Consider the following 13,484-nt stretch of genomic DNA (forward strand, 5'->3'; position numbering starts at 1 on the left):
GATGATAACCACCGCCAATCATAGCTTATAATATGGAAAAGATTTTGTATTTTTTTTAATTTTTTGTCTCATTTGACGTTGTGTGGCAAACTGCCATTCACCTTTGCAAACAGCACAATACAGACGGTGACAGCAGATCCCCATCCGTTGAATATACTACTAGGATATGTCAATAGAATACCCAAATGAGTGCGCATTCTGACCGCAATTGCTTTCTTAATATAGTCTTAGAGCCCGACATAGCAGGCTCTACCGGCCATTGAAGGGCCACTACAGTGTTAAGGCCCAAGTGTAAAGGTCTCCAACAAGGGAGCTGGCCTTTAATGGCCGGTAGAGTCCGTCACAGAGGGCTCTTAGGCTAAAAGAACATTCTGCCCCTAGAGGGCAGAATGTTCTAATTTGTTAAACAAAGGCTTCACGGAGCCCGAGGGGCTCGAAATCCCCTCGGTTTGTTCACAGCAACAGTTGTGAACAAACGTTGGAATGTTGATGCTGCGGGTTACTACCAACCTTTAAAAGCCCAGAGTCCGCCATTGTCTTCAATGAAATGCTTGACATTCCAATGTTCTAATAGCTAAATGAGACTTTTGCCATGTTTGAGCCCCAACTTCGAGACCTAGAGATATTTGGAGCCCTTTACCACTTTATTTAACCAGGTCAAGCGTGGAAGAAGACACACAATTGACTGAAGTGCTTACTGAAGAAACAACCTGAAATACTCTATTTGGAATGACACGACATATCCAGGCTGGGAAATGACAATATTATGGGAAATATAAACTGAATGGATTATGATTTTTTTACCTTTGCTTTGTAAAACACATTGTTGGATAAGTCTACTTTTCCTTGGTGTTGCCTAAATGTTCAGGAAAGATTGGAACTACCATGCAACTGTGCAATGATCATTGTTAAGAGGTCCTATTATTTTGGTTTACATTTGCAGGACCGGACTGGGAACCAAAACTGGCCCTGGCAAAGTGCTACAGGGACGATTTTGCAGGTATGCCGCAAAAAAGGCCCTGTAACAAAAATGTCCCCCAGGGGCCCCAAACCGGCCCTTGCACCCATGCAGCGCAATGGGGGATTGCCCGGTGCCCGCTACTGCCAGTCCGGCCCTGTACATTGGCACCTCTTGCAGCCTGTAAAATCAAAATACACAGGGAGACTGAATATTACAACAGGTTCAGGGGATGAAAAATATCCTTCTGTTATTTGATACTAATTTATTTCTGTATTTTGCTGTTTGACTTGTGTGTTCAATAAAACATATAAAAAAAGAGATGGTGACAGCAAGGGTAATGTATAATTTAGGAGTGCCAAGTCTCTCTTTTATGCATAGTGAAATTATATATATTGATTCAGTGCAAAGTATGATTGGCCTATGCCAAACAGATATTCATAGAGGCAAATGAATGTAAAGCACGCTCTGTATTTAAATGCCAACATGTTTTATTGAAATACTAAGAAGTAATTGTATTAATCTATTAATGAACCGTGATTTAAGTCTGTATTTAGAAGTAAGTCTGTATGTTTTGGTACGTTTTGTATGCACTTGACAACAGGCAGATGTAAACCAAACTTAAGACTGCAGCTGTAAACAGAAATATATTTTCAGATGACCTACGGAACAGGCAGACACATTTATAATTAGCTGACATTGACTATGAAGTGCATATCAGAATAATACATGGGATTGTTTTGATGTGGTTTTCACATGGTTCTCTTAAATGTACCATCGCCCATTGGTTTAGCTCAAGGCATACACATCATTCTTTTTGTATAATCACCACTTTTAGAACATAGTTTTATGGAAAGTACTAGCAGCCCGTCCCGACGTTGTCCGGGTATGAATTGCTGCCGGCCAGTAGTATATTGTTTTGTAGGATTTCATTTTGATAACATTTCTTATCTGTGACAGGCCTGTGAAACGCCATTGGATCCATTAGGGACCACCAGATGTGCGAAACATGTTGACCTAATTATTTGTTTTCTTTCACTTGAGCACTAACCCTGAGAGTAGCGTCTAGTTACACATTCGCCTCTATTATTTATTACATAGGGTTCTCCAGGGTCCACTTCCCCTTTTTAAGCAAACCTCACAGACCCCTGAATAAACTAGTTTGAGGGCACTGTTTAGGTTTTTTTAATTGTTTCACTTTCACTTTATACTTTAGCTAGGCCCACAGACTCCCATGCACAACTGCGGCATCTCCAAAAAATAACTCCGCTAAAGAGCCCCCTTGCGGGGCCCGTGAGGGACTGCAGCGCCACCCACACGAGGAGCAACGCCCAATGATGATCGAGGGCGACCACATGGCTGTCTGAGGGCACTAGGTCACAAAGGAGAAGCACTTTCTTCACTTCACGTATTCCTTATAACTCAACCTACTAGTCTGGCAACAGAGAAAAACCATTTCCCCATACTCACCTTTTATCTTCTATGTTACCTTTTGGAGTATCCTATAGTTAGGAAGACTCCCTCGGAGGAACTTTGCCCAACATTGTGTTGACACCCCTCCCTTTAGAGCCAACATTCTGGCACAATGTATGTATCTTGTAGTTGTTCTCATGGTAGTATTCCCCCATGTAAGACATAGCTCAACACTGGCAGTAAACATATACTTCAAAGGAATCGCTCCCTGTTACACACAAAACATGTGTGCTCCAGATTATTTTACAGTGTTGACTCCATGCACACATGGCACCTGAATGTCTGAGATATGTTCATAGCCTTACTTCCCAACACATACAACACATGTATGCTACAGATTTGTTCACAAGGTTGACTCGTGAAAACTCACGCCCAAGTATGCCCAAGATTTGTTCATGGGTTGGCTCCCCAGCTAACACTACACATTCATGCCCAGGTTAGTTCAAGAAGTTAACTCCGCATTACACACATGTCCTAGATTTGCTCATAGGGTTGAGTTCCCTTCACAGACACTACATGTATGCCCCAGATTCCTTTACATGATTGAATCCACAGCACTGCCCACATAACACATCAATGTCCCAGGTGTTTTCATGAGATTAACTCTTTAGCACACACAACACATGAATACCGCAAATTAATTTAAGGGGCGGACTCCCCAGCACACCCAAGTACACTCCAGATTTGTTCATGGAGTGAATCTCCTGTGCACTTGATGCGGTCTAGATTTAATCAGAGTTGACTCCCTGGAACCCTTGATATACTACCCTTGATATGATACCGATATGGTCACAGGTTTGACTCCCTAGTACACGAAAAATTAAAAAAAAATTCACAGGATTGACTTGGCTTTGAAAAGTAAGACTTGATACATACACTCAAAGGTAAGCAGACCAACATACAACTGAGACCCTTTATCATAGGGTGTTCGACTCCAGTAGGGATGTTCTCTATAGCCTGCTCTACAGACAATAACACATGCCTATCCAAACATAGCAACTTAATAATGTATTCTGTTAACTGTCTGACACTCACTCCATTCAACAAAGAAGGCAAACATAACTACGCACAAAAGACACTGCATGATACATGCTCTTCTAAATCCCACCACAAGGGGCAAATGAACTACTATACTACAGTAAGGAATGACAATCACAACAGAAGCACATACAAACATTTGCCATACAATTCACGTCAACTGAACAGCTGAAATCTCCAAATGTATTTCAATCACCCACAAAATAGTCACAGAAAAATAACGTCAACCAATGCCGTGGCAATAATAGAAATAACATCCCAACAATACACACCCCACTATTAAGGAGTAGGAACAGATAAGACTTAGATAAACACATTTGATTATCAACCGAATTAGCAGGCAGGTTTTTAAGTCACTATGTGGAATGTCGAGTGCTTCTAACTGACCTTCTGGAAAGGAAACATGCCAAGGCAAGGAGACTCACAGTCCTTGGATCTGCTAATCTCCATCCTTCTTTCCATTGGCTGCCTCGATGAAACAGTCGTACTCGCCTACAGACACCAGGCAAATCCCATGGCATGCAGCTGTGCCCAAGATATGAAGCACCCAATCGTGCTTGCAAATTCACAATTAAAATGTACTTCATGGGAAGGGGGGGGGAGGAGCCAAGATGGCGACCTGAACGGACGCTCGGTTCTCGGCTCCGCAAGCCGGAATATTCTGTGGCTATATCCTGATCTCCAATCCGGCCCTGCACCGCAGCGGACCAAAGCTGCTACCGCACTGATATTCCCGGTGCTCCGTCGAGGTCCCTACTTGCTGGATCCTTGAAGATATCGTCGCGTCTGGCGGGTCTCCATGCTCGGACGCTGTGACCAGTGCTGCTCCTGGCCGCTGTGGACCTTCGGACCGGCAGGCTTTTGCTGAGTCCTGGAAGCGGGGATCCACTGTCTGGAAGCAACGCTGCTTGATGAGTCGGACGGATCCGCCCTGCTTCACCTGCGCCACAGTCCGCGTTATCGGTGCGAGAGGGTGTAGCCCTCCATTGTTGTTGTCGTCTCCCTGGCTGGGCTGACCCGCACCGTCCGAAGCAAGTGGATCACCCCAGGACTGCCCAGACTTGCTCCGCGGCGGCAGTGATTCTCCTCTCGCATCGCTCCGGATTCGAGCGGCACCTTTGCCTGATCCCAAACTCACTGAGACTGTCTTTGTCCCCCCTCAATACTGCGCCACACCAGGCACCGAAAATGGCGGCTGCCCTCCTTGTTGCGGAGACTCTCCGTCCGCATCGCGCCAGCGACCCCCTTCCAGACGTTACATGGACCGCGGTGCAGCGTCCATTGACACGCGTTGCGGAGCGGAATAATTTGCGGATGGAGCCGACCTGCCGCGATGTTCTCATGGCATTGATTGACCTCAGGACGGAATTGCGAGCACTAGCTAACATGACGGGAGACACCATGACATGGCGGACGGAGTGGGTCCGACTGGCCGCCTCTCAGCGATGTACTGACTCAGCCTTGACGTGCACGGAGGGGGAAGCCGGGAGACCGAGAATCGACGTGGAGGTGCGGAATGTCAGTCTACATCGCGACTCCCGTGAATGGCTGTCCGGCATTGGTGCCGGGGATACATTGTTGCACCTACCACTGGAGTCCGAGATCTTGCCTATGGAGAAGTTACTGTTTCCTCAACCTCCATTTACTCGGAAACTGTATCCCCCTGAGCTTGCTGCTTCTCAAGTGCCTTTTTCCCAGCAACGGAAGGTATGTCCGTCACTGTATGTGGGGGTGTTTCTACTGTCTGCCTATGGTGCGGCTGCCGCCTGGGGACCTCCATCTTGTCCCCATCTCCTGTTGCCTCATCGACAGTGGCCATTTTCTATCCCGACTCTGTACGGATTGGGCTTTCCTCGATTGAGGTGCTCAGGGGGACTGTTGCGCTCTGGCCAAGGCTGAAGACCTCTGTTTGTATATCGGGACTGACGAGCTAATGGGACTCGGATTGGAACTTTTTCTGCTACGCTTTGGATTATGCGCACCGCAATGTCCCACCCCGTCTCTATCGTAATTAAGACTGTTATTGTTTTACTATCTCACGGAGTGGGGAGAGACTGCACGGCGGGTATGTCCGGGAAGAATAATGTTAGGCCCTCCATTGACTTTCTAGTATATGCTGCCATGTTGTTTCTTGTTTTCAGGGGGGCGAGCTATCTCCAGGAACTCCTTCCGGGGACGTACCCGGGATTAGGCCAGGGCTAAATCGCTCTTCTTTGTTATCGGTGTATGAGATGGTTGATTTGGGACTACCACTGTCTGAGCATGATACTGCCTTATGTTTGATTTACTCCTAGATTTTGATTTGATTTCCCCACCTGCAGTTTCGCCTGCCACTACTGTTTTGCATCTGATAATTTCGGGGAGGGGATGCCTATGGGGCCGGGGGGGACCGGGAATATGTTAAATTTGGCTCCTCCCTCCTCTTCTGGGAGTTCGGGGAGTGGGATGTTCTTTCTCACTCTCTCTATTCTCTTTCCCACTTGGGGGTTCTCTTGGGGCGACAGGCATGCCTATTGGGGGGGGGGGGCCGTGGCCTTCCGCTGGTATGCAGGGTGGGGGGATGGGTTGTGTTTTGTGTTCTCTCTTTGTTTCTATGGCCCTCTTTCTCTTTTTCCCTTCTTCTTCTTCTTCTATGTTTCTTTTCCTCTTTGGGGTCGGGGTTCAGTGTTCTTCGAATGATGATAGCTATCCTGGTCATTTAGTAGCCTCTACTCTCCTTGTAGTGTTATAATTCGTACTCGACAAAATCATAAAATTAAACCTTTCCCTATCCTCATACTATCGCTCGCTACTCCACTGTATACTCTTTGCTTATAGATGGCTTTAACAGCGTTCTGTCCGAATGGCTTTTTTGTTTATCCTCCTCTTGTATGTCATAGCGGCCGGCCCTTCGGGGTTGTAGGCAGACGCTGTGTATTGTGCATTTCATAAATAAAGGTTTAAAAAAAAAAAAAAAAAAAAAATGTACTTCATTACTAGATCTATCCTTAACATGAAAAGCACCAACAATCACAAAACTTCAGCCTTATTTCAAATACCAGCAGATCCTTTCTGAGTATTGCTGTATCCCCACCCGCTGAACAGCAGATTTGCGTCAAGGTGAGCTCCTTTTCTGTCCCTTGAATTCAATATCTGACTTTTGAGCTCCTCGAATAGCTTGCTCTAGGCCAGAGATCTTCAAACTTTTTTATGCCGAGACCCCCTTGTAAAACCTTTTTAGGCGTAAGGACCCCCTTCCGACAAAAGTTTCTAGAAACTGGTACTCCGCATTATCAACTTTTGACAACCATAAATGCGCCTGTTAGGCCTCATCAAATCCCTCCATCATTCATCCACCCACACTTTCACACATCCATCCATCCATCCACCCTTTCATCCTTCCATCCATACATCCATCCTCATCCATCCACCCTTTCATTTTTCCATCCATACATCCATCCTTTACCCATCCATCCACCCTTCCTTCCATCCACCCATCATTCATCCACCCACCTTTTCACACATTCATCCATGTAACCTTTTATCCATTCATACATCCATCCACCCTTTCATCTTCCCATCCTTCATCCACCCACCCTTTCATCCTCCCATCCATACATCCTTCACCTATCCACCCTTTCATCCATCCACCCACCAACCCATTCATCCATCTACCCATCATTCATCCCCCCACCTTTTCACACATTCATCCATCCTTCATCTATCCACCCTTTCATCCTTCCATCCATACATCCATCCTTCATCCATCCACCCTTTCATTTTTCCATCCATACATCCATCCTTTACCCATCCACCCTTCCTTCCACCCACCCATCATTCATCCACCCACCTTTTCACACATTCATCCATCATTCATCCATGCAACCTTTCATCCATCCAGCCACCCTTTCATCTTTCCATCCTTCATCCACCCACCCTTTCATCCTCCCATCCATACATCCATCCACCCTTGGATCCATACATCCACCCACCCTTTCATCCATCCACCCTTTCATCCTCCCATCCATACATACATCCTTCATCCATCCACCCTTTCATCCTCACATCCATCCTTCATCCATCCACCCTTTCATCCTTCCATCCTTTCATCCTTCCATCCATACATCCATCATTCATCCATCCACCCTTCCATCCATCCTTCATCCGTCCACCCTTTCATTCTTCCATCCATACATCTATCCTTCACCAATCTATCCTTCATCCATCCACCCTTTCATCCTTACATCATCCATCCACCCTTTCATTCATCCATCCATCCACCCTTTCATTCATCCATCCACTCATCATTCATCCACCCACCTTTTCACACATCCATCCATCCTTCAGCTTTTCATCCATCCATCCACCCATCATTCATCCACCCACCTTTTCTGTGCCTCTCTCTGCGGTGTCTTCATTCTTCTTTCCCACTGATGGGAGGGCATCTCTGTGCCTCCCTGCTGGGGGCGGGGGACGTGTCATGGGACCCACAGCTCCAGGTGCGCAACATCCATTGAACTCAAAGGGCTACGCTAACGCCACTCCCCCAGCCCCCCCCCCCCCGCCCCCACTACCCCCAGATCGTGTATGTGAGCCCAGCTGTAACAGCTTCAGGGACACACACACAGTCACACACAAGTACTTGACAGGTCTTTAAAAGACCTTTTACTTGTTAATGAGGCGTTGATGTTTTTCACACCTCGGCTCCGCCGTGAGCACCCTCAGCCCAATGCCAGGAACTGCACTCTGTAGAATCTGCGACCCCCTTCCCAGGACTCCACGACCCCCCTGGGGGTCGCGCCCCACAGATTGAAGACCGCTGCTCTAGGCACATCTTTCAATGCGGCTCAAAAACTGTCCTCATCACTTGCTGGAGAGCTGCCAGTTGTCACAGCACTGCTGGAGCTCCTCTTATCTTAACTTTGCTGTCTTGCTATTAACTCCAGTTGTCTCTCACATCTGCTTCCAACAGTGTCAGTTCTTGATCCACAAGTTCACAACTTTCTATCGGTTTAACACGGTGACTAATGTAGAGGTTGCAAAAACTTTTATGCTGATGTAACATGCTTGACACTACTCCTTAGTCTTTTTATTGGCATAAAGAAATAACATCCTCAAGTAGAAGTAGCAGATATAAGTAGAAAGTTACAAAAAGCCTAACCAGTAATGGGCACACTGCGTTCTCAGTCCTGACATGCCTCTGCTGGTCCAGCTGCCCAAGCTGGGCACTGATCTGACCAGTCTTACACATATACATATTGTGGAGGCAAGGGCTACTCTCAACATCCACCTGTTAAAAAAGATGGCACATAAGCTCTGCTGAGGCAGCCTGGAAGGTACTGCTAGCTTTATCAGAAAGTGCAAGAGCAACCACCCACAATAACTACAGTTAATGCCTTGTGATATCCTACCACCCTCGCAAGACCCTTCCAAGACCCTGTAGGTCTCTCATAATGAACAGAGGTTTCAGAAGCTTGTCTAGTATATATGTAAGACATATGCTAGATTCCGTTCTATAAACCACATGTAATAAACATGGCTTCAGCATTGGAAGAGTCACACTTAAACTTCAAACGAAGAGTATGGCCGGCAGCAGTGCAAGCTTCCCTTATTTACAGATGAGCTACAGTACTGGCTAACAGTTAAGTTACCCTCACACACACACACACACACAACAGGTGCACCATTACATGGAAGAGTCTGTGTATCTGTGTGCGCTCAGTGCACAAGCTAGTGTTTTTGCTTGTGCGTTGAACTGCACCTTCTTCAACAGCTAAATGGGAACTCATCCCAAACCATGAAGTGACCCTGAACTTTAACTGCTTGCTGAATACCGCATAAAGAAATAGCTGTAGTTCGTTAAATAGAAAAGCAGAAAGAACGATGCATTTCATGTGTTTAGAAAGCAGCTCTTGAGTTTCACTCTTCTGTGACTTGCTTTGCAGCCGTTGACGAAACAGCCAATCTCCCGCCTTCTCCACCCCCCTCCCCGGCATCGGAACAGATGGGCGCCATGGAGGAAGGTAAGGCTCACTAGGGTACTGTGGTGTGCCTCTCCTGGGAATAGAACCTTCAAGACAAGGTGAGGTATATAAACGAATCTACCATTGCGCCTCGCTTGGGACATACCTGTCTCAGAGTGTGACTGATGGAGCAGGACTGTTGCTTTGCGGTATCAATTCCTCTGACATATGACCAGCTGTGCCCTAACCCTACCTCCCTTCTACACACACTGACACGTGTGCCAATCGGTTTCATATAATATCCTGTGCCTGGCAGGCTAAGTGCTCATATGTTGTCATCAACATTTGGAGCATTTTACTCTGGATGCTCAGAATGACAAAGTCACCCGAATACACACGCTGTATTATTTCAAACAACGTATCCCTCCGCTGTCAACAATATCATAGCTGATGTATTAACAACCTGTTGGCCCTCAGTAAGGATGGTCAATGCCAAGAAGGAGTTCTAAAATCCAAGAAGAGCATCAACTTTCATGACTATTTTAGAGAACATATCTAACCACAGCTTATCACAACTGAGACAATAACTCCATGTTCGGTCACAGGAGCTGATTTCTGTCCCTTTAACACGTGAGATGGCAGCAACTGTTCGTATTCTGTGCGCAAACTGTTTTTATTGCTATTTTTAGAAGTAAATACAATAATGCATGTATGTGACTGTGGATACAACCAGTAATCCGCACGTGTGCATCGTGATTTGCTTCATGATGGATCAGTTATGCAACCTTTTCAGCCTCATTGTGTATTGTGCCTTATTTTGCTGCCATTAAAGTCTCTCTCTTCTGTCACTTCTGTAAAACACAGGGCCAGATTTACCTACCTTTCACCCAGTTCATCGCAGAAAGGCATCTTGTTGCGCTGCGTGGCATGAAAGGGAGAGACTGGAAATGTGCCATATCTGCCAGGATATGGCACACTTCTGCTCTCTCAAAGCGTTTACGCAACTTCAGACGGCCTCGTGCCAATGCAGCCACCCGTGCACCATGGTGCAAAGGTGTCTGCCTTATGGACAGTGCTCTTGTTCAGGAAGGGGCACCTTCCTGCACAAAAACAATCCTCAGAGGCATATTCCTCTTTCCAAGTAAGCTGCAAAATGCAAAGAGGAAGTAGCCAGTAGCGGTCGGCAGTAGGTGTTTCTATAGGGCGGTGACGTGGGCAGGAGGAGGGGCAGGGTGGGGGGAAATAATGTATGGATTACGGAGTTTTACAGGTAAGTAAACATTTAAATACATAAAACGAATTTCGTTGCGCACACTGCATCACCAAATGTGATGCAGTGCGCGCAACGAAATTCGTTTTATGTATTTAAATGTTTACTTACCTGTAAAACTCCATAATCCATACATTATTTCCCCCCACCCTGCCCCTCCTCCTGGCCACGTCACCGCCCTATAGAAACACCTACTGCCGACCGCTACTGGAAGTAGCGAGGAGAAATGAAGATATTTCACCTCGTTTTCAACCTTGAGTAGACGAACCATTATATCACAAACCCAGGTTTACTGCTTTTTTGTAAATCCAGGTTTGCGTCTCTATCCATGGATGGATGCATGGGATTTCCTATGTTCCACTCATGGAACTCCTCCCTGACACAAATGTGCCTTGTGTTACTTTGTTATACAAAGCCACAAATGTCGGGCTTCGCGTGGCTAAGTAACTTCAGGAATACATTTTGTGTTGGCCTGCATCAAAAAGTGAGGCAACCCCGACACTAAATGTTCGTAAATCTGGGCCCCAATATCTTGGGCAATATTGCATCAGTAGCTGTTTTTGGCATGCAGTCTTTCCTGGAGGCTGTCATCTTGTGTCACAAATCACTGTGCAAAATCTAATATTACGGGATGATGACAGCCCCGCGCTTTGGGCTAATACTGTAGCACACACATGCACAAGATATTGCGAAAGGGAAGAAGCATGTTTGTATTTCTATAATCTGAATCTACTTGTTCATTATTGGGCTACGAATCTGAGCCTTGGACTTTCCTTTCTGTGGACCCTCCCGAGTGTGCTTAGATGCTGTACTCATCACTGACTTACATTTCCATGAGTGTGTAAAACGTATTATCTGTCATTTCACTCTCCATATGGGATCATGGGAACAGCTACTTAACAATGTCAATTTCCCACCTCAACAACATTGGTCTCTCCACTCTACCTGCTCAGTCGGCTCATCAGTGGTTAATTTGTAAAACAATAAGTACTAGGGTAATCGTCAGGAGGACACAACAACTTGCACCATCCATTGGCCCTGTCATCGCAATTACAGTACCAACACAACTGCTAACCATGACACTCCTACAAGTGCGACAATTCATACTATTCAAGGCCCCCAAAGCTATAGGAATGGCTTGGGTGGGACTCATTACTGATTGTTAATGTGTATTAAATTAATAAACAGCTGTTGTTGTTAATATCTAAATTTGGCAGACAGCGCCACCATGTGACAGACTGTCACTAGCACCGGTGCAAAGAATTAAGTGCTGGTGCCGAGCACCGGAAACCACCGGCTCAAATTTATGCACTGAGGCTCATGGCCTATGTGCAGGGCAGTTGAGATCACGTCTGAGCATATTGTGTGCTATAGGATATACCCAGAGCTGCAGTCTCTGACTCAGTGGCTGCTCGCAGAGGGAATGCTGTGGGGCGGGGCGGGGCAGGGTGAGGGGGTAGTTGAGTCAGACATACGATGGCAAGGAGTAAAGTAAGTAAATAAGTAAAGCTATTTACCTTGCGCCCGCTGCATCGCCAACTCCGCAATGCAGTGTGCGCAAGGTAAGTAGTTTTATTTATTTACTTACTTACTTTACTCCTTACCGTCTTATGTTCGACTTCACTACCCCCACCCTACCCTGCCCCCACCCCGCAGCCCCAAATCCTTTCCTCTGCGAGCCGCCATTGCTCTGACACTACTGTGATACCTGATTAACCTCAGTGATATGTATAGTGCGACCTGCCTGTGGCGTATTATATATGGTAGAAAGATAGATGGGAAGACAACTTGAATTGCTATATCAGGTTACGGGGCTCTACAAAAAAGACATGTTCTGATTGTACAAGTTTTACATGGTTGGGCTACTTGAATGCGCAAAAAAGTAATTTACCAGGAGAAAATCGCCTTCCTGTTTCTGTACATAAGGGACATCCGAATTTTGCTCTTTCAATTGGGATTTATACACACAGAAATGTTATTAGTGTCTTGGAATCTCGGTATTCCCCATTAAATTTAGGGAACCCCCACAAAATAAAAGCCTGAAGCACGCATACATTTGCGTCAGACCTCCACGTGCTGTAGTCTTTACACATTCCAAAGAAGGTGAGCATGAGCTCCAAACACAACAGGAGCAAATTTTGACTCTTCCTAAACACTTTTGTCTTGGTCAAAAATTATAGGTTTTAGACAAAGGATCTCCACAATCTATTGACCTCATTAGTCTATCTGCCTAATGTGCTGTACATTGTGTTGTGTCCAGGGCCGGACTGGGAACCCAAACCAGCCATGGCAAATTTTGTCAGACCAGCCCCCTCAGGTGTGCATAGTGAGTACAGCGAGCGAGTCTGACCACCACTGTAGAGTATATTTGGAAAAAATGTCTAATACTGGAGCCCAGGAGAGACGTGTTTAGCCTGCAGGTCACTGGTTTGAAAGCTAACAGGGGTTGATCAGCCTGTCATCTTGTTCAAGTCGATGGAACTGGGAGCATTGTTTTTTGGTGACATTAATTCGCAGCACTAAAAATCAGGTAGCAAACGCTACATAATTTCAGATAATAAAACAATCAAAAGGTGTTGCAGGTTGTTGGGGTCAGTTCCATCCAGTAACTGTTTACATTGTTAACATTCAGTTCGTACACATCCCTGATGCAGACATAGTGCCGGGTGTGCTGCTGCAGTTAAATGTGTAAATATAAACGTGTGCCTGTAGTGGGGCGCATTGCACCTGTGCAGCGCTGGTACTCACTCACACCGTGGGACACCCTGTGCTTCACATAGGGATGTTCTCGTCAGATGGCAAC

At 46.0% G+C, this 13,484-nt stretch overlaps 1 protein-coding gene across 17 annotated transcripts in view; it reads left to right on the plus strand.

The window, feature by feature from the left end:
- Window positions 1–13,484, plus strand: part of MAP2 (microtubule associated protein 2) — a 1,129,470-nt gene that overhangs the window by 869,485 nt on the left and 246,501 nt on the right. For all 17 annotated transcript variants that reach the window (XM_086955531.1, XM_086955543.1, XM_086955530.1 and 14 more), the window contains one exon: window positions 9,394–9,471. In XM_086955531.1, the coding sequence (XP_086811657.1) occupies window positions 9,394–9,471 (78 nt within the window). The remainder of the gene's footprint in view (window positions 1–9,393; window positions 9,472–13,484) is intronic.

Source organism: Lissotriton vulgaris, chromosome 2_1 (genome assembly GCF_964263255.1).
Source record: "Lissotriton vulgaris chromosome 2_1, aLisVul1.2, whole genome shotgun sequence".
Classification (NCBI taxonomy): domain Eukaryota; kingdom Metazoa; phylum Chordata; class Amphibia; order Caudata; family Salamandridae; genus Lissotriton; species Lissotriton vulgaris.